At 39.4% G+C, this 22,101-nt stretch overlaps 1 protein-coding gene across 3 annotated transcripts in view; it reads left to right on the plus strand.

The window, feature by feature from the left end:
- Positions 1–22,101, plus strand: part of TLK1 (tousled like kinase 1) — a 159,124-nt gene that overhangs the window by 81,665 nt on the left and 55,358 nt on the right. For all 3 annotated transcript variants that reach the window (XM_039495081.1, XM_039495082.1, XM_039495080.1), the window contains exons 4-10: positions 5,503–5,578; positions 11,291–11,337; positions 11,899–11,991; positions 17,556–17,645; positions 18,505–18,597; positions 19,548–19,658; positions 21,282–21,418. In XM_039495081.1, the coding sequence (XP_039351015.1) occupies positions 5,503–5,578; positions 11,291–11,337; positions 11,899–11,991; positions 17,556–17,645; positions 18,505–18,597; positions 19,548–19,658; positions 21,282–21,418 (647 nt within the window). The remainder of the gene's footprint in view (positions 1–5,502; positions 5,579–11,290; positions 11,338–11,898; positions 11,992–17,555; positions 17,646–18,504; positions 18,598–19,547; positions 19,659–21,281; positions 21,419–22,101) is intronic.

Below are 22,101 nucleotides of genomic sequence, written 5' to 3' on the forward strand. Positions count from 1 at the left end.
CTGGGAACTCTCTTTGAACAGTACTTCAGTGGTGTAGGTTGGAAGTTGAGGGAGATGACAGTGGAAGTGTTCCATTACACGCTGGAAATTATGCTGTGTTGTTGCAATTCTGTGAAAGAAAAACATGGTCCTATATCAGGGTAGTGCCTATTATCTAGGACAGAGCTTCCCAGACTTTTCTTGTTGCATGCCCCCTTCCAAATCTACCAGCTGCCCATATACTTCTACCCTTCTCATCACTGATACTTTGTGTGTTTTTCTTAACACTACTGGTCTTTAGCCATCTGTCCATAGTTCACTGTTACATACAGATATAGTTATGATGTGACATATACAACCGAAAAAAAACCCTGACTAAGTTCTGAGCTCAGTTAGACTGGACAGTTGCTGGGCAACTAAATCTGCTCTGTACGGTGATTGGAGGTGAGGGCTCTGCACATCAGAGTCTCTGCGTATCTGTGTTCTCATTGGTATGTCTTGAAGTAAATTATCTACCATATTTTATATAACAAATGCCCACAGAGTTTTAAAGGTTTGTCTCAGTAGCCTATTATGAAAATGCAGTAAGTAAAATACAGTCCACCATTACACAATTTCTCCTGTGTACCCCACAGAGATGTCTCACGTACCACAGTTTGGGAACGCTGATCTAGGATCTTGTATGACATCCATTGCCGTAGATCAGTGGTTCTCAAACTGTGGGTTGGGACCCCAAAGTGGATCGCGACCGTGTTTTAATGGGATTGCCAGGGCTGGCATTAGACTTGGTGGGGCCCGTGGCTGAAGCCAACTCGTGAGGGCTTCAGCCCTGAGCAGCAGGGCTCAAGTTACACACACCCCCTCCCCTCCCAGGGCTGAAGCCGTGGGGCTTTGGTCCCCCTGCTGCCTTGGGCGGTGGGGCTCAGACTTTGGCCCCCATGACCCTCCTGGGTTTGTGTAGTAATTTTTGTTGTCAAAAGGGGGTCGCGGTGCAATGAAGTTTGAGATTATTTGAATGCCTCACAAACACTGATGAATTTATCCTCGGAACACTCTTGTGAAGTAGGAAGGTCCATTATCCTCAATTTATATATAGAGAATTGAGATACAAAGAATAAGTGATTTATCCAAGGTCACAAAGGAAGTCTGTGCCAGAACTGGGAATTCAACCCAGATCTTCTGACACAAAGTACAGTACCTTTTGTATATTGGATTCTTGAAAACAAGTAACAAAAGAGCCCCCAAAATTCAGCAACCACACTTTAAAAAAAAAAATTTTAAAGGGCCTTGAGCAGAGCTATTCACTGTGTTATGTCTCCTGCTGCAGGTTCCTTCCATGTTCGCTGAAAGATGATTTCTGGAATTCTGCCATGCCATGGCTTTATTTTTTGCAGCTGTGATGATTTCATTAAAAAATTTAAGTGGAGGATGTCTTTACATTTTCAATGAGCAATCAGAAAAATTGTGGCACTAAATAAAAGAATGTGCTTTCTTGACCCATTTTTCAAAAGGTGTTATATTCTCTTCAAAGAGTTTGTAGTTATGCCAGATATGATAATGAGAGACTGTAGCATTGTATTCCTTTAAATAACATCTGGTTTGTTTTCACACTAAATGTAATCTTTTAACAGAATAAATTTAAACTTTTAATGTTGCATACAAGAGTTTTTGAAATGGTGTCATAATAAAGAGTCTGTTATGGTAGACAGTTTGTCATATGAAAGGTACAGTAGGAGCCTGAAGATATACTCATAAGGTGAGCGGTGCTTCCCTTTGTGGTGTTGAGACCTTAACTATATTGCAACAGATTTTGAAAATTAATGTAGAAATGTAGATCTTGATTAGAAATGTAACACTAACATTAGTTTCTTTAGTGAGAATGTTAGTTTATTATCAAACTGTGATGCAGTACTGATGTAATCATGCTATGCTTTGTTAGTGATAATGTGGTATATAAAAATAAATCGGTTTGATATTTTTTTTCTCAATACATGCGATACTTTTCCTGTGTTTTTCCAGTGTATATTTATCTCTTGTTTTGTATGCCAGACAAGGATGCAGAAAACATAGTAGAATTTAGAAATAATCATTTTTCTAGGTCACAAATACTAGTATTAAAACCTGGGATTTTGGAATGGCAGAATTTTAATAGAAATGCCTTGCAAATATAGGTTCTGATCTGCATGGGTGGACCTCAGTTAATTTTGTTTGGATTCCACCCATGCGGATCAGATTGCAGATTTGGTGCGACAATGTAAAGACACCTTAGAAAATGCTGTATTTCTTGTACTTATTTGATAGAAAATGGTCATATATAATTTTACTGAATGTTTGTTCCTGAAAACTATACCTGTATTTCAGTTTCCTTTTACATGTGAATGACATGAGTTTACTAGATTCTGTTCACATTTAAAGTATGTAGATTTTGATTGGAGTTCAAATTGGTTATGTGTAATTCATGGTTAATCTTAAACTGAGTGAGTTCTGTGGATTTTGAGGGCTTCTGATAGTGTATGAATACCTTGGTCTTTCCCACCATTATAAGTTTCAATTTCAAATTCATCCTTGTAACTGTAGTTTGTATTTTCTATTCTCTGCAGATAGAGAGTTCTTTAAAACTCTTTTTATAGTTTGTGGCTGTAAATCTGAGTGGTGGAGGGGGTAAGATTTAGGGGGGAAATTAAATTTTAAAAAATACAAGTGCATTAATTATACATAAGAGAAATGTAAAGATTATTAAAAACTGAAAATCTCAGCACCATTAAGTTTGCTATAGAGAGGGAAAGACATTACATATTTAAGAGAGACATAGTACAAATTGGTGGTTTTCCACTTTTTTTCTTTGAAAAAATTCTATGTGCTATGTTCTGCAAGTAAATATAAAATATTTATATAGACCTGTATTTCTATCTTAACTCACGATTTTGGAAAGAGAGAGTAATTCTTTTAGAAGCAGACTATTACAAATGAATGTTTTATAAAAGGAAATATAAAGGCCAAAATGAAAAACTATCAAGCCAAGATAGAAACAAGTGGTAAACCACAAAATATACAGGTAAACCAGGACCTGAACAACATAAAGCAGGGGCACACAAATTTTTTGGCCTGAGGACCGCATTGGATTTCAGAAATTGTATGGCGGGCCAGTTAGAGGAGGCTATGCCTCCCAAAACAGCCAGGCATGGCCTGGCCCCCACCTCCAGTCCGACCCCCACTGCTTCTTGTCCCCCAACAGGCCTCCCCAGACTCCTGCCCCATCCAACTCTCCCTGACCGCCCCTGAAACATTCATCCCTGACTGCCCCCCGCCGCCCCATTCCACCCCTCCTCTCATTCCTGACTGCCCCCCCGGGACCCCTGCCCCATCCAGCCACCCCTTCTCCCTGTCCCCTGACTGCCCCCCGCCACTCCATCCAATCCCCCCTCTCCTTCCTAACTGCCCCCTGGGGACTCCTGCTCCCATTCAACATCCCCTGTTCCCTGCCTTTTAACCGCCCTGCCCACTATCCACACCCCAGCCCCCTGACTGCCCCCCTCCGAACTCCCCTGCCCTCTATCCAAACCTCTCCCCCTCCCGCTCACTGCCCCCTGCTACAGCCACACTGCCCAGAGCACTGGCTGTGCTGCCCCAGGAGCTCGCAGCCCCACCGCCCAGAGCATTGTGCCAGCGGCGCAGTGAGCTGAGGCTGCAGGGGAGGGGCTGGGGGCTAGCCTCCCCGGCCAGGAGCTCAGGGGCCAGGCAGGAGGGTCCTGTGGGCTGGATGTGGCCCGCGGGTCGTAGTTTGCCCACCTCTGACATAAAATATAGGGGTTTTGGCAACATGTCAGCTTTGTGTTTTTCTTCATAGTTTTGGAATCTGACATTGGAGGACTTATACAAATTTTTTTCTCTGTAAGTTTTGCTGAAGTTTATAAGTGAAGACAGCTTTATTATTTGGAGAGTGTTCACTAGATATTCCTCAGCTCCATAGCTCTTGAATTTTGTTGTAATTCATATGGTTCCATTAGAAGAAGAAATGTGCTGATTGGTTGCTGGAAAACATTGTGTGGTGATTTGAACTGATATGCCCGAGTTTTGCATATGCATTGTGCATTATCATATGAATACTGTGTTTACCAAAAGTGAAAATTACCTCCAGAATAATTTTAGACGTCTTATTAGAGTGCTAATACTGTTTGCAGTTTAAGGTTAAACTAAAGAAAAGGAATGAAAAGGATTAAATGAAAATGAAATATTTTTTCTACGAATTATTGGAGTTTTGATTTGTTTCAAAATGAAATTTAAATTCATACAGAGGTTTATAGATGAGAAAGCTGATAGTTATTCTGCAATTGTAAAAGTAACTTTTTGGGAAATTTAAAATGATTGTGTAGACATTTAATAGTTGTAAAGACTGTACAGTTTTAAAATTATACTTGTCATTTACATTGGCTACTTAAGATGCTATATTAAAATGCTAATAATCGAATAACAAATTTGATAATAAAATCACTTAACTTCTTTCCAACGAGACTGAAAGCAGAAGAGGATGGATGAGAGGAGAAGATTACTTTTTAATGTCATCAATACTTGGTTAAATCTTGTCAATTTATCACTTAACATTAACTTGCTTTGTTCACAGAATGTTCATTAAATGTTTAGACTGAACATAACTTAAGATAACAGTGTATCACTCAGCAAACATCATGTAGATAAACATTTGTAAGCATTGTGTTCCTGTTGAAAGATACATTTTGAAAATAGCTTTGACAAACTTTTATTCTTATATCAAAACGGTGCAGTATATAGAAGTCAGTAGTGCCGAGCTGTTGGCTCAGACTTGGGCCCCTTTCAGCTGGGCAGTGTACAAATATGGCAAAAAAGCAGACTTTGACCGCAAGACCTTATTATCTAATTTAAAACTACAGCAGAACCTCAGTGACAAACATCAGAGTTGTGAACTGATCAATTAACCACGCACCTCATTTGAAACTGGAAGCATGCAATCAGGTATCAGCAGAGACGGGGAAAAAAAGCAAGTACAGTATGGTGTTAAACATAAGCTACTAAAAAATATAAAGGGAACATTTAAAAAAAAGATTTGATATGATAAGGAAACTGTTTCTGTGCTTGTTTCATTTAAATTAAGATAGCTAAAATATGCATTTTGTTCCTTCTGCATAGTCAAGTTTCAAAGCTGTGTTAAGTCAAGGTTCATTTGTGAACTGTTGAAAGAACAATCGTAACGTTTTGTTCAGAGTAACGAATAACCTCCATGCCCAAGGTGTTCTTAACTCTGATGTTCTACTGTAAACACAACAAACAGGTGTAATAAACCTTCTGAAGGGAGAGAGTACAAGAGTAAGTACTCATATTGTCATCTTTTTCCTTCAGTTAAAATCTGAAATTATATTCATGCTGAACTGAGACCATGTTTTAAGAATGAGATTTTTTATTTACTGCGTGTAACAATAATATAAATAATTAGAGCTGTTGCTGGGTCAGATTCTTTTGCATTTAAAGACATTAATTTGCTTTTTGTAGACTCCAGAGAAGAAACAATCAGAACCTTCCAGGGGAAGAAAGAGGAAAGCAGAGAACCAGAGTGAAAGTAGCCAAGGTACACCAAACATTTTTTGAATTATAGCATATCAGTTAAGTATTACATGCTTTTAGTCAAATTGTATTTGCTTGAACACTTGAAATTTAGGGACTGTCTGCACAGCCCTGCAGTGCAAACTATGAGGTTATGAATTGCAGTGCACAGTGAAGTTTTGCACTGTAACTGTTCTGTGTAGACTCTGCTCGTGCAAACTAGAAGGTACGTAGTTTGTGTTTCAAACAGGACTACATTAACACAAACTAGGTATCTTTTAGTTCATACTAGCAGGGTCTACACAGGACAGTTACAGTGCAACACTTTAGTGCTCACTACAGTTCACACCCAGTAGTCTGCATTCTGGGGCTGTGTAGACAAGCCCTTAGACAGCCTTACAGAGTTCTACACTCATTGCCTGAGAAAAGTGATTTTTTTAACTGGTGAATAAAATATCTCTTTCCTCATTATCAATCTTGGGTAGGGACAGGCAAGTAGATTCTGTATCTGAGCTGTTAAATGTGTAAAAGAATTTTTTTGCATGGCTGCAATTAGCTCTTCCATTGTGACATTCTACCTATTTATTCAGAACCACAACAATTCTTTGCACTAGTGTGCCTCCGCAGTTACTTTTCTTATTCCAGCTGATGAGCAGGAATTCATGGTTTTAAAGTTTTCAATTGCTTTATCTTCAGATGAATTTCCATTATTGTCCTGAGTGACCTTTTTCCATCCAACAAATGTTCATAGGGGAGGATTAGAATAATTGGGGGGGATCAATAGGGTAAAATAGATGGCTTCCATCTGCCGTGGCTTGGCTTTGACTTGAATCCAGCCATAATTGTTACTATCCAGTGACTGTTTAGCCTTTGTGAAATGTGTGGTGCTCTCAATCCATTTCCTAGGGGACTAGTATGTGCTTGTTTCTCAAAACACCATCATGATACTTACTAATTGGTACTCTTTCAGACACATATGGGATTCATTGAAATATCCTGTCTCATTTTAAGGTGACCTTTTTAGGGCAGGAATGGTAGAGACTCAGAAGTCTCTGGGTAACTATCTAGCATATAAAGAAAAAGTAGTTGTGAGAACAGGGCCTATTTTATTGTTTTGGTGTTTGATTTGAACTAATAAATATCCCTTTAAATGCAAATATATAAGCCAGGAGCATTGTTCATTTGCCTCTTGGTCATTTACTGTGGTTTTTTTGTTTTGCCTTTGTGGGTGGTTCTTGCTCTTCCTCTGAGTTGATACTTGAATACTTTACCTGTTCTAATCACTGGTAGGCCTGTTGAACTGGCAGTTCAAACTATGTAGATTAATTCTAATTATCAAGGTTGCTATTTTAAAATACTGTGGCTTAGCTGCCACTAGCACCTGATTTTCCAACCAAGGGTATATTTTACCAGCTGGATGATGTAGATTTTAGGCTCCTTGGTGATGTACACATGGGCAATCAGCAAACTTGGACTCTGGCAACTGAAGGAACAGAATGTCAGCTGATTAAAAGGAAATTAGAGCCAACTCTGAGGGCTTGTGGGGTTTATTTGTAAAGACAATGTAGTGGGATGTTCCCCTTCCCTTTACCAGAGTGACTGATGAGGCATGACCTGCCCAGGAAATTACTTGGGAAGGAGGGGGAGTTTAGGGCCTTTAAATACAGAGCCTTCTTGGGAGCAAAGATAGAGAACTCCTTCAAATGGATGTTTGGTATTTCTGGATTGGAGAAATTTGTTAATTTGTGATTGCATAGTTTAATGTTAACATGGTTTTAAGTCACTTGATAAATCACAGTCACTTGTTTGGGTATGAAAACTTATGTCTCTGGAACTGATTTCTGTTCAATATCTCTGGTCTGCTTGATGCTACAGTGGCAATATTTCACACATACAGATAAATAAGTTGGGAATTTTTCTTGTAATGTCTTGCCAAGACCTGAATTCAGGGTTTTATTTGTTCCCTGCAATAGCTGATGACATCACCGACATATAAAACAATGGAGGCAGCTGCGTTCCTTATAATGCTTTAGATGTTAATGTTAACTGTTACAGAAGAGACTCTGAAAACTAGAATAAATAAATAACTGGCTTGCAGTATAAAACAATCTTTTTTACCAATTCTTTTAATATTGAAGTTATTCTAGGACATTTTTAGTATGTGTCCTCGAGATTAATTTCTCCTCTAGCTACTTACGCATGATGTAAAGAATAATGCAGACAGTCTAACTTTGCCTTGCAATATATATATATTTTTTTTTACATTTTTTCAAGAAAGTGTAGGCTATCCCTTCCCATGTTAAGCCGAAAAAGCAAAGTGGAAGATATGTTGCCTTAAAATACTTCTGTTTCATTTTGATTTGAGTGTTTACTGCTATTTAAATGTATCATATATTTTGTTCTAATTAAAAAAAAAAAAAGCTTCAGACAATCTGACAGTCTTTCCTCTCACTTACTCGACTCTTGGTCTCTTAACTGTTGTGGTACAGTCACCTCACAGAGGCTTTGCCTATTCTAAACTTTTTTGGGAAATTTTCCACAGCTGCTCTTCTAGTGCTCCCATCATTGCTGCCCCAATGAAGTGGAACAAGTGGTAGTAAAAGCAGGAAATTTTAAGCATTTCTTAGAGCAGACAACCTGGTAATAAAAACTCTTATGCCCTGTTTACAATGTTGTTACTGCCAATAGAACTTTATAACTACAAAGTATCCTAATGTAGACAAGGCAGTAGTGTCCTCCGTGCTAGATAGGACATGAATTTCAAATGTGAAAAACAAGCAGAAAAAATCTGTTTGTAGCATAGGATGACCTTTCTGGCCTTCCTTATAAAGAAGCAAAGGCACAAAGCCCAGTTTTTTCCCTTACAGATCACTTTTAATATTTCTCAGCTGACAAACTCCTTCCTTGCCTATTATCTAAAAGCTGACCCGGAGGGGTAAGACTGGTATGGAGATGGAGGAAGTGGTAAAATGGTGCATTTGTTTAAAAACCTTAATAAACCATCTCTTTCTTTACTGAAATCATGAAGAGTAGGGGGTAGGTAAGTGTAGGGAAATGGCTTTTATGAAAGAGACACTTGCAGTATGTGGTGGAATGCACTAAACTATGTGATTAAATGCCATCCTGCTTAAGGAGGGTGATTCTAAGGGAACAGGTTTGTTTAATGTATTTGAAAAACTGTAAGAATTGGTTAATGGCAGAATAAGTCAATATAAGTTGCATTGTACACTGTAATAACTTAATGTGTTGTAGAGTTAGTTATCACTGAGTTGTCCCTCAGCATGATAATTACAGTACATTTGGGACCATGCTGTTGTGTTCTGTACAGATGTGTACAGATTTGTTAGCATAAGTTTCCCTCTGGTTCTTTCCTTTGTTCACATCTTTCTGTTTTCCTGATCTCTTATGGCTTTTCAATAAACCATCTTGCCTCTAATATGTCTAAATGTATAATGATTTGTATGCTTTGTAAAGGCAATTAATGGAAGTAAAGGAATATCTCCTAGCATAATGTATTTCTAGGTGCGTCTGATAATAGGTTTGAGTGCTTAATTTGAAACAGCTGTATATTTACAATGTGACAATTAATGGGGTCTACAGTAAGTGTAAGAGACAGCTGCACCTTTATGGTAGTGCTGACCTTTAACCAATGAACAAAAATCTCTAGAAGCTTAATGGTTGAAATATCAAATGCACTTTTTGGAAAACAAATCCATATGTATTTCTTTTTTAAAATAAATTTTCTGTGGCTTGGTTCCCCAGTGTGGTTCTGCAGTTCTTCTCTTCTGGTGTCAGGCAGTGGAGGAGCAAAAGATAGGCAGTCTCCCTCCCCTTTCAGGCACTGTTCCCAGTCTCTTCCTTCCTCTCAGTGAGGAAAAAAAAACGTTCTTCACATTGATGTGTTGTCTTTAGACCTCAAGCACAGGCACTGTGAAAGATAGCCCAGAAGAAACAGACAGACACGCTGGAAGTGGAAAGTGTAACCTGACAGTGGGTGCTTCCTGCAAACCATCACTGCTGGTGTGTCTGGATTATCTAGTCAGCAATTCAGTGGGAGCAAACCTGTATTGAGTGGCCTTCCCTCACTTTAGAGCACTCCCACTAGATTCATTCTAGAGAAAATGCCTAGAACAGCAGGGGAAAAAGAGCTATGGTGCTTCCCCCAGGTCCCTTACCTATTCCCAAGGTGCTTCCTTGGTTCTGAGGGAGAGGCAGAGGTGCTTAATCTTGAGACCATTGCATGGACCAAAAAGAATACCAAGCCCACCTGCTCTCTGCACTGAAGGACTCTACCCTAATTTACCCCAAGCAGTTCACTACACTTACTCCTCTGTGGAGCTTTTCTCTTTTGCTCCCTCTTCAGTAACCTACCTTCTCTCTTTGGACTTCACTAGAGATTCACAATGAGGACCCATCCCATTGGGACAAGTTCCTTAGGGTTGTGCCCTATCTTAGGCCTCCTGTGAAGTCCCTGGGTCCTCAGTAGGGTGCTCAGTGCTTTGCTCAAACCTTGTTGAATTCTTAGCTTTGGTGCTTCTTACTGTGCTTTCCTTGAAAGTGGAATTCTTTAGTCGAGGTTGCCTTCAGCTGACAGTTTATGGCATTTAGTATCAGAGGGGTGGCTGTGTTAGTCTGGATCTGTAAAACGCGACAGAGTCCTGTGGCACCTTATAGACTAACAGACATATTGGAGCATGAGCTTTCGTGGATGAATACCCACTTCATCAGTTTCTTCTTTTCACCTGAACCAGGAGATTTTTTTCCCCCTCCCCCAACTTCTGTGCGATCACCAAAGCCCAGAGGAAATCCCCTGACACTGTTTGGATATATGTGGGACAGTGAAGGTGTGCCCTGTCTCAAACACAGGAGTTCAAAAAGTCTCATTCCCTCTTCATGATCCAAGAGTCCCTGCAATGGTTTAAAGCCTCTGATTAACTTCCCCTGATGGAATTATGACTGACTTGCAAGGGGAAAAGAGCTGCTATCATCTCCACAAGGTGATACTCATTCTTTCTACTCTCCGTTCAGCCCCTTATATTGCCCCAGCTGTCACAGCCTACTGAGTTAGCTGGTCAGTAATTTATTGTTGCCTCCATAAATTGGAACTGTACCTCAGTAGATTTTGCCCTCACTGTTTTTGCCCACTCAGGCTGAGGAACTGAGCAACGGGACTAGTATAGAAAGTGGGTTGTAGGCTAACCAGATTTGACATTTTTGGCAAGTCATTGACTGGTGAGCCTGGAGACACAGTGCCTAAAAGGTGCAGGAGCTTGGCACCTAATCTCTTGCCTGCCGACATTAATGATGAACATCTCATCATGTTAGATGGGGATAGTCTTGTGGCTAAGGCACTGGAGTGGGAATTAAGAGGTATGATTTAATTCCTGGCTTCTCTGCTACAGATGACTTGTGTGAGTTGAACAGGTCAATCTCTCTGTGCCTCAGTTTCCCGTTTGTGTTTTTTTAAAAAAAAGGTGCATACTTATACTTCATTGCCATATGTGGATGATGTGAGAATAAATTAGTTAAAGTGCATGGAGTTCTCAGATGTTGTGCTGTTGGGATGTCATATGAATATCTAGATAGAAAGATCACACATTGGCTCACCAAGCCGCAGAAAACTGCTTAGCAGATTCTAAGACTTTATTTGACATATTGTGTACTTTTCACCTCTGTAGTAAGTATAGTGGTTTATTTTTGTCACTTCTAATGTCTTTAATTTTTTCTTTAACTTCAGGGAAAAGTATTGGGGGACGTGGTCACAAAATTAGTGACTATTTTGAAGTAAGTTTTTATTTATTTATTTTGAAAATTACTTTTTTTATTTTCTTTAATGTTGCAAGTAACTGTGTAAGATACTAAATTTAGTTGAATTCACAAGCATAAATGTAAAGAGTATTGCACTACTCAGGAAACAGATTTGTGTGGATTGTCACCCACCTTGATTTAGAAACACAAAATGCATGGCTTTCTATACAAAAGTCACATACAAGTCATGTCAACACTGTGAGCTAGCAATGTCTTTTAAATGTTCTCTTGGTCTTGCTGGAGCTGAAAAAGGATGAGGAAATGGATGGTTTAAATTAATTAGTTTTTAAAATGTCTTTGGAAGTGTTTGTAAAATTTCTATTTAAAAAATTAAAGCTACATCTTGAATAGTTTTTGTTTTGTTTTTTCCGCCCCCACTCTCCTACCTTTAGACATATAGGTTGTGCAGTAATATAATAAGTGTTGTTTGTTTGTTTGTTTGTTTGTTTGTTTGTTTGTTTGTTTGTTTGTTTGTTTGCCTTACATCCATTTTCAGTAAGAAGGTTAACTAATTCTTTGGCAATATTTCCTCTTCAGTACCAAGGTGGAAACGGCTCCAGTCCTGTAAGAGGCATATCTCCTGCAATCCGTTCTCCTCAAAATTCACATTCACATTCCGCCCCTTCTTCTGTAAGTTTGAACTATTAATCTGTTCAATTTCAATACAAAAGTTTTCAGTCACTGAAAGTAACCTTAATTGGGAATCGCTGATTATAAATAATCACTGTAAATAGTGCAACTTTCTTAACTTATTTTCAGGAAGATATCTATTTCTTCAAACCAAACAAGTAGTAGTATAAAGTTCAAATTTTTAAAAATGCTTTCAGTAAATTTTAGGTTTATAAACTAAGATTACTGTCTGATTGAAACACTGTTGTAAAATCTGAAGTGAAGCTCCAAGTTAATGATTACACTGTATAACTTCAGGTAAATGGTCACCTGGTATGGGTGGTTGTTGAATTCCAAATCATTTATTTAAAATTAATTCATAACTTTTTCACTAAGTAATTTCAAAAACTGGACATAATAACATCTGTTCACATCTACCCTACACACATTAAAAAAATATTTCTCAGTCGTTTTTGCTAGGAAGGAATAGTGAGCAGTCCAGGTTGTTCTGTTATAAGCGAAGATGCTGATAAACCAACAGATTCTAGTTAAATTTAAATACATGACTACTGTATCCTTTATAACTCTCCTTAATAGTAATGTTTTGAAATTTGAACGTTGGGATTTAATTTGAAAATAAATAGTTTCCCCTGAGACACAGGCTTGCAGTGTCAACGTTGGATTTGCCTTTGTTTAGCTCCAGGTGGCAGGGCCATTTCTGTCTTGTTTCCCCCATCTGGACAAATCCACTTTATTCTACTTGTTGGAAGCTTCAGAATTTGATCTCCAAACTTCCTTACACTCTGTTGCTCAGAAAATGTTTGAGTTTTGCTATATATTTGGGCTGTCGATTAATCGCGATTAATTGCATTGTTAAACAATAGAATACCAATGGAAAATTATTAAATATTTTTGGCTGTTTTTCTACATTTTCAAATATATTGATTTCTATTACAACACAGAGTATAAAGTGTACAGTGCTCACTTTATATTTTTTATTACAAATATTTACACTGTAAAAATGATAAACCCAAAAGAAATAGTATTTTTCAATTCACCTCATGCAAGTACTGTAGTGCAATCTCTTTATTGTGAAAGTATAACTTACAAATGTAGATTTTTTTTTTGTTACATAACTGCACTCAAAACCAAAACTTTAGAGCCTACAAATCCACTCAGTCCTACTTCTTGTTCAGCCAATGGCTAAGACAAACAAGTTTGTTTACATTTATGGGCGTTATCTGACAGTGAAAACAGGCGTTCGCATGGCACTCTCGTAGCCAGTGTTGCAAGGTATTTACGTGCCAGATATGCTAAACATTTGTATGCACCTTCATGCTTCAGCCACCATTCCAAAAGACATGCTTCATGCTGATGATGATCATTAAAGAATTAGTGTGTTAATTAAAATTGTGACTGAACTCCTTGGGGGAGAACTGAATGTTCCCTGCTCTGTTTTACCAACAATCTGCCATATATTTCATGTTATAGCAGTCTCAGATGATGACCCAGCACATGTTGTTTGATTTGCGAACACTGTCACTGCAGATTTGACAAAACGCAAAGAAGGTACCAATGTGAGATTTCTAAAAATAGCTACAGCACTTGACCCAAAGTTTAAGAATCTGAAGGGCCATCCTAAATCTGAGAGGGATGAGGGGTGGAGCATGCTTTTAGAAGTCTTAAAAGAGCAACACTCCAATGCGGAAACTACAGAACCTGAACCCCACACGCGCGCACAAAAAAAATCAACCTTCTGCTGGTGGCATCTGACTCATGATGAAAATGAACATGCATCGGTCTGCTCTGCTTTGTATTGTTATTGAGCAGAACCCGTCATCAACGTAGATACATATCCTCTGGAATGGTAGTTGAAGCATGAAGGGACATATGAATCTTTAACGCATCTGGCATGTAAATATCTTGTAATGACGGTTACAACAGTGCCATCTGAATGCCTGTTCTCACTTTCAGGTGACATTGTAACGGGTTCGGTCACAGAGACCCCCTTGGGACTGTGACCTGATGTGCTGAAATTACCTCTGAGCCAGTTTTCCCTGATGGCTTGGGACTCCAGAACCCTGCCTTGTAGAGCCAGACACTCCAGTCTGCTGCAACATAGACTCATGTCTGAACCACACCCCAAAATTTGCAGGTTTTAACTGAAAACCACTCAGCAGGTTACCTATCTCCAGCTCCCAATGGGATCCAAACCCCAAATAAATCCATTTTACTCTGTATAAAGCTTATACAGGGTAAGCTCATAAATTGTCTGCCCTCTATAACACTGATAGAGAGATGTTTGCTTCCCCAGGTATTAATCACTTTGGGTTTAATAATAAACAAAAGTGATTTTATTAAGTATAAAAAGTAGGATTTAAGTGGTTTCAAGTAATAACAGACAGAACAAAGTAAGTTACCAAGCAAAATAAAACAAAACATGCAAGTCTAAGTCTAACCCCGATATAACGCGGCCCTCAGGAGCCAAAAAAATCTCACCGTGTTATAGGTGAGGCCGTGTTATATCGCGGTAGGGAGAGGAACCAACCGCTCCCTGCCCCAGCTCACCTCCGCCTCCTCTTTGAGCGCACCATCGCCGCTCCACTTCTCCCTCCCTCCCTTCCCGGCTTGCCGCGCCAATCAGCTCTTTGGCCCGTCAAGCCTGGAGGGGGGGTGGGAAGCAGAGCGGCGGCGGTATGCTCAGGGGAGGAGGTGGAGATGAGTTGGAGCGGGGAGTGGTTCCTCTGTGCCCCCCCCATTACTTGCTGCAGCCCTCCCTGGGACCCGCTGCCCCAGCTCACTCTGTTCTGCCTCCTCCCATGAGTGCGCCGCAGCTCCGCTTCTCCACCCTCCTTCCCAGGCTTGCTGCACCAATCAGCTGTGGAGGAGGGAGGAGAAGTGGAGCTGGGCGGCGTGCTCGTGGGAGGAGGAGGAGGCAGAGCAGAGGTGAACTGGGGTGGGGAGCGGTTACTCTGCGCGGCCTCCCCTTACTTGCTGTGACCACCTTGCCCCAGCTCACCTCCGCTCCGCCTCTGTCTCCTCCCACAAGCGCACTGATTGGTGCAGCAAGCCTGGGAGGGAGGAGAAGCGGAGCTGCGGCGTGCTCGTGGGAGGAGGCGGAGTGGAAGTGAGCTGGGGAGGGGGGGCCCCGGGGAGGCACAGAGGAACCACTTGCAGTAACACGAATTTGGATATAACGAGGTAAAGCGGCCCCGTCCCCCGGAGCGCTGCTTTACCGCATTATATCCAAATTTGCATTATATCGGACTGCATTATATCGGTGTAGAGGTGTACATTAAGAATCTGAAATACAGGTAAATCTCGCCCTCAGAGATGTTCCAAGAAGCTTCTTTGGCTGATTAGACTCCTTCTTAGTCTGGGCCCAATCCTTTCCCCAGGTACAGTCTTTGTTCCAGCTCAGGTGGTAGCTAGGGGACTTCTCCTGACTGGCAACCCCCTTTGTTCTGTTCCAGTCCCTTTTATAGCTTTGGCACAAGATGGGAATCCTTTGTCTCTCTCTGGGTTCTCACCCTTCCTTCTAAATGGAAAAGCACCAGGTTTCAGATGGATTCCAGTACCAGGTGACATGATCACATGTCACTGTAAGACCTCATTATGCATGCTTTCAGGATTGGCCTGCAGGTACCCAAGAGGGTTTGTGAGTAAACAGAGCCATTTACAACCAATTGTTCTAGTTAATGGGAGCCATGAAGATCCTAAGCTACCATTAATGGCCCACACTTTGCATAATTACAGTAGGACCTCAGAGTTAACTTCATATAGTTTTAGATACAAGAATGATGCATACATACAAATAGGATAATATACACTCAGTATATTATAAGCTTTGATACCTTACAAGAGACCTTTTGCATAAAACATATTCCAGTTACATTATATTCACATTCCAGGCATATTTTCATATAGCATACGGAATGTCACAATTGTAATCAAGAAGTGGGCACCATTATCTCCTGCAAATGTAACCAAACTTGCTTGTCTGAGCAGTTGGCTGAAGTAGGACTGAGTGGATTTGTAGGCTCTACAGGTTTACATTTGTTTTATTTTGAATGCGGGGTTTTTTTGTACATAATTCTACATATGTAAATTCAACTTTCATGATAAAGAGATTGCACTACAGTATTTGTATTAGGTGAATTGAAATATACTATTTCCTTTGTTCTTTACGATGCAAATATTTGTATTAAAAATAAATAGAAAGTGACCACTGTACACTTCGTATTCTGTGTTGTAACTGAAATCAATATATTTGAAAATGTAGAAAACATCCATAATATTTAAATAAACAGTATTCTATTATTAACAGTGCGATTAATCACGATTAATTTTTTAATTGTGCAACTAATTGCGATTAATTTTTTTAATTGCTTGACAGCCCTCCCCTCTCTCTACACACACACACACACACACACACACACACACACACACACACACACACACACACACACACACACACACACACACACACACACACACTCTTAATTTATATTTTCCGTCTCCTCTCCCCCAAAAATGATTTCTCTTAGAGGTTTCAGACTGATGTCTTAGTGATGTCTGTCTGGTTCCATAATATACAACAGGTTTCTCTTGTTCTGGGCCCCCAATGACAGAGAAGCCCGCCAAAACTAAAGAAAACGCAGTTTAGTTATTTTTGAGTTGTCAGACTTAGTCTAAGGCTTTATCTACACTGGAAACTGAAGGACAAAAGTTTTGTCATTCAGTGGTGTGAAAAACACACGTGCACACACATCCCTGAATGACAAAAGTTTGGCTGACGAAAAGTGCCGGTGTGAACAGCACTTTGTTGACAGGAGCGCTCGCCTGCCGACAGAGCTACTGCCGCTTATTGGGGGTGGCAGTTTTTTGTCGGCAGGAGAGCTCCCGCTGACAAACAGCAGCTACACTGTGCGCCTTTTAGCGGCACGGCTGTAGCGGCACAGCCGTGTCACTAAAAGGTGCGTAGTGTAGACAAAGCCTCACAAAAATCTAGCTGAGGGACATTGGAAAAGGATGCAAGCTTATGATACTAGTTGTTACCAGACAAAAGGTTGTTAGACTTGATATACAAGAGTCCTTATTAGATCAGCTTTGTTCATACTATCTAACTGTTGTGCTTGATGCCAGAATTTTGTTTTAATTGAGCATTAGTGTGAATTGATATGTATTGTTCCTGTTTCTACAAACTTTATTCTATTCCTCTTAAGGTAAGTAACAGTCTTTAGAAACTTTCTAAAAGCTCCTATTCCATACAGAATAAGACCAAATCTCTCAGCCTTTTTCCTTGAAATGGATCCAATCATAGTTTTTTTTAGAGCATGTTGCATCCTCTCCAAAATACACATGTGATTAACTGCATGGTGAACAGCTAGATACAATACTCCAAAGATAGATCTGTCATATAGTTAGATTATGGTCTTTCCATGTTTTGTATTTTACCTTGTTAATTACAACCAACTGTCAAGTAGTTATTTTCACAGGATTTTGAGATACACATTCAAAATACTTTCACTTTGCAATCTGAGTATTTCAAGCTGAAGCTGATATCTTTTGTTTATGTATTTTAGGTTCAACAGAATAGTCCTTCTCCTACTGCATTAGCTTTTGGGGACCACCCTGTTACACAGCCAAAACAGTTATCATTTAAAATCACTCAGGTAAACACTTCTGTGTTGACTCTTCCCATGTCATTTTTAGAATACATGAACACATTGATCAATGACCATTTATTTCCATGCCTGATAACTGGTTCAAGACCAGTATTTAGAAAATTTACAGGTTCTGTAAGCATTTGTAGTGGTCTGCAAAAACATTTCTGTCCTTGATAAATTATGAGCTGCTAGTCATTCTGATTACCATTTTGTGCTCACATTACTTCCAGCATAGCACTTCATGAACCATTAGAGTTAGATGAATGCTTTTTACCTTTTGCTCAAGATTCAGGCTGTCATTTGATCTTAAAGTGTTGGTTTCTAGCTCTATCAGTATTTAAGATAGCAACCACTGTGACAATGATATATGGTCAGATACAACATGGCCTTTCAGAACTAAAAGCCGAAGTTCTTTGTCAATGAAAATGGCAATCCTTTTTACGCTTTGCAGCACGCTTATTGCTGAACTGCTGTTTCATTTGGCATGTCCAGCCCAGTCCTCTGACCCTCTGTCTTTCGCAATTGGTTAGTTTAAAACTTCCTTACTTAGAGGGATACCACTTCAGACCAAACAGAGACAATTTAACACAGTATTATTAGTAGACTTTTTCATTCAAGCCATGTTGTGTTCATCCCTTACTGGAAAAGAAAATTAATTGCGCTTTAATAGATTGACTTTCAATTAATGAAGAACTTTATCAGTTAAAGTGGCTCATCCAAACTCTTTACTCAACCCAGCCTGTTAATGGACTAAGACAATTATAATAATTTAAAATAATTAACAACATTGATACAAAAATGAGGAAAATCATGTGTTACAGCTGCCAAAGAATGGAATTAAATATTTGAAAATGTTTTTGTTTAGACTGATCTCACGATGCTGAAATTAGCTGCACTGGAAAGTAATAAAAATCAAGACTTGGAAAAGAAAGAAGGTCGTATAGATGATTTGCTCAGGGTAAGTGTAAAAGACTGAGTAAAAGATGTCTGTTTAAAATATCAGTTAGTGATGGTGTATAGAAAATATCTGTGCTACCATATGAAGTTATAAAGCTGAAAATATTTTAAACTTTCAGTATAAATATGACAGAAAACACCAGATTTGCGAAGATTAAAATATTCTATAAAATCTGCATAAATGCTTTTTCTGAAAAGCAGCACATACTACAGTATGCAATAACTAAGTGCATGAATCTCATTTTTCTCTGCTTCAGCATTTAAAAGAAATATCTTTGGCACATCTAACTATTAAATATGGTTATAGACTTCTTCAGCCTCCAGACAAGGATGATATTGTATATGGCAGTGTGTTAGTTTAATTTCTTTGGCTTTTTACAAATCTTGATATATTTTCACAGATTTCTTGCTTTAATTGTAAAGTAAAGCATTCCTCATTAGGATAATTTATTATTACCTATGTTTTCAAGATTACCAGGACAGAAATACCATGGGCACAAAATAACTGCCTATAATGAGGAAAAAAATGAAGTACTTTGAAAAGTTTCTGTACTAGAGTAAGGGAGTTGGGGTGGTTATACTCCAGAAGTAGTAGGGATGCAGAGGTAACTATATCAACAACTAGACAAACAAGATGTGACAAAAAGCAGACAACAGTGCACAAATAGAACAAATAGAAGCCTTTAAAGGAGATGGGTAAAAGGGATTGTAATAACTTCACAAATTGTATATATCTCATCTAAAATATGTTCATAAAAATCTTGCATGTTTCTGTCTTTACCTGCTAAACTGTATAGAAGTAATATATATGTAGACATTCTGCTTTAGTGCATGTCACTGAAGCTATACATTTGTATTGATAATAGTTGTATGTTTTTGATTTGTAGTATTTTCCATAAAATAACATTGATGTGAAATATAACAGACATTTTTTTTCATATTTGTTCTTAGGCTAACTGTGATCTTAGAAGACAAATAGATGAACAACAAAAGCTACTTGAAAAATATAAAGAAAGGTTAAACAAATGCATTTCAATGAGCAAGAAACTTCTGATTGAAAAGGTAAGGTGGAACACTATTTTTTTCAGCGTGTGGTGGAAAGCACTATAGATAGTTACCTATGGAGTGCCATTATTAAACCCTCCACCCCATTTTCACTTGCTTGTAACTTTGTGTTTGGGCTGAAACTTTCTAAGTTTTTGGTCTCAGTCCAGAACTAATTAATTTTAAATTTGAGAAAAATCCCTTCAGCCATTTTTGAAATATGGAAGAGTGGAAAAAATGCATTCTTGAACTTAAACATTTTTTTGCTCACTAATAATTCAGTCACTGCCAAGCATAAAAGATATGACCTTAGCATGTGGCTTTTCCTCTGGGTGGTATTCAGCCTTTTTTCTGAACTTTTGGGCAAACTGTTTTAAAATAAATTTACAGGTGATTGAAAAACTACTTCTGAACATGCTCACTGGGGACATTATTTTTGTGAAAAGCACGTAAGAGAACTAGGAGAATTTCCACTGTAAATCAGTCCACTGCTGCCTTCTGTCTTTAGCTTAATATTAAGAGTAGCAAAAGCAGGTACTTACCCCTCTGCCATCCCATTCACGTAAATGAGATATGAACTTCAAATTTAATGCTAACATTCTTAAACACTAGCAATACTGCTTTTCTTAAAAACAACCCCCAAAATCAAGGAAAATGAATACAAAAATTAGTTTAATGCAATGATTACAAGACAAATCAGGACATTAAGAAAATAAACTAAATTTTTGCATAAATTCTGCTGTGAGAGACTGCGGAAGAATTCCCACAATGGAGGGTCACCTTGATTATCTATGCTGTCACCATTGCTAGCCTCAGCACCAGGGTATGCTGGGAACAGGATGTATCAGGCCTGTTGTTCATCAGACTAGGGGGAGTGTGGCCTGCTTTGGAGTGTAGAGCAGTGGTTCTCAAAGCAGTCCGCTGCTTGTTCATGGAAAGCCGCTGGTGGGCTGGGCCAGTTTGTTTACCTGCTGCGTCCGCAGATTCGGCTGATCGTGGCTCCCAGTGGCCGCAGTTCGCTGCTTCAGGCCAGTGGGGGCTGCGGGAAGGGCGGCCAGCACATCCTTCGGCCCGGGTCGCTTCCCACAGCCCCTATTGGCCTGGAGTGGCGAACTGCGGACAGTGGGAGCTGCTATCGGCCGAACGTGTGGACGCGGCAGGTAAACAAACTGGCCTGGCCCGCCAGGGGCTTTCCCTGAGCAAGCGGCGGACCAGCTTTGAGAACCACTGGTGTAGAGCATCCCATAGACAGCTCTCGTGCTGGGGACACACCAGCCTGCTGAGGAGCCTTGAATTGTGACAGAATAAAGGTAGCTCAAATTCCCCCTGCCTTCTTCCCCCATTCTTTAAATTCCATGTCACATTTGCAAGTAAAGTCAAGCTTGGGTTTTCTGGTTCATGTATCATTATGAATAATAGCTAAATTCTTACTGCAGAATTTGTAACCATTCTGATAATGTATAAGCCAGAAAAAAAACATGTATGGGTTCTGCAGAGTTAATTGGAATATGAGTAGTTGAAACTTATTTCCATCCATCATTCTTTTATCTACTACTCAAAAAAAGACATAAGAGGGAGGGGCTGTGTTTTTGCTAACTTTTAAACACTTTAGAAAAACTGGTAATATTTTGATTTTCTTAGAGCACACAAGAAAAGCTGGCAAGCAGAGAGAAGAGTATGCAAGACAGACTACGCCTCGGGCATTTTACAACAGTTCGACATGGTGCTTCATTTACTGAACAGTGGACAGATGGCTTTGCATTTCAAAATCTTGTGAAGTTAGTCAATGTTATGTTTTTAAAATTCTCAGTAATTGTCAGTTCCCTCCAGTGGATTTTTTTGTTACTAAGAGCTTCTAGGATTGGAGCTGCTTTTCATATGTAGTATTTCACTTTGCTTTTTGAAGTTTCAGAATACAGTATAGAACTCCCTTAATCAACTGACAGAATGTAGAATGCTAAATCCTGTTTTTTTAAAGAAGATGATTGGGCCTCACTTGATTTTAACAAGCCTTAGAACAAGTGTGAATTTACTAACTGCGCAGCATTTCATTAATCATCACAATTGATAGAAAAAGTTGTAAACCTAGATCAGTGATTCTCAAACTGTGATCCACCGACTACTGGTGGTCAGTGGAACAGTTGATGGTCTGTAGAGGGCTTGCTGGTCACATGGTGCTGGCTCCACATCCTTCATTATAGCAGCTTCAACAGACATCCAGGCTCTTCATTGCAATGAAGGAGGAGCGAGGAGGAGGAGCAAACCTAGCAGCCGCCACTAGGGGCTGCTGCTAGCATAAGCGGATGGGGGAAAGGAGCCTGTAGCCGCCAGCAGGAAAAGAGCTGCCTCAACAAGGTACTTCAGCAGAGAATGGAGCAGAGAAGGAGCTTGGGGAGATGGGGCAGGGGGTGGAATGGGAGAAAGAAACTAATTCATAACTTGAGACATGCTTTGTAAAGTA

Source organism: Mauremys reevesii, linkage group 11 (assembly GCF_016161935.1).
Source record: "Mauremys reevesii isolate NIE-2019 linkage group 11, ASM1616193v1, whole genome shotgun sequence".
Lineage (NCBI taxonomy): Eukaryota > Metazoa > Chordata > Testudines > Geoemydidae > Mauremys > Mauremys reevesii.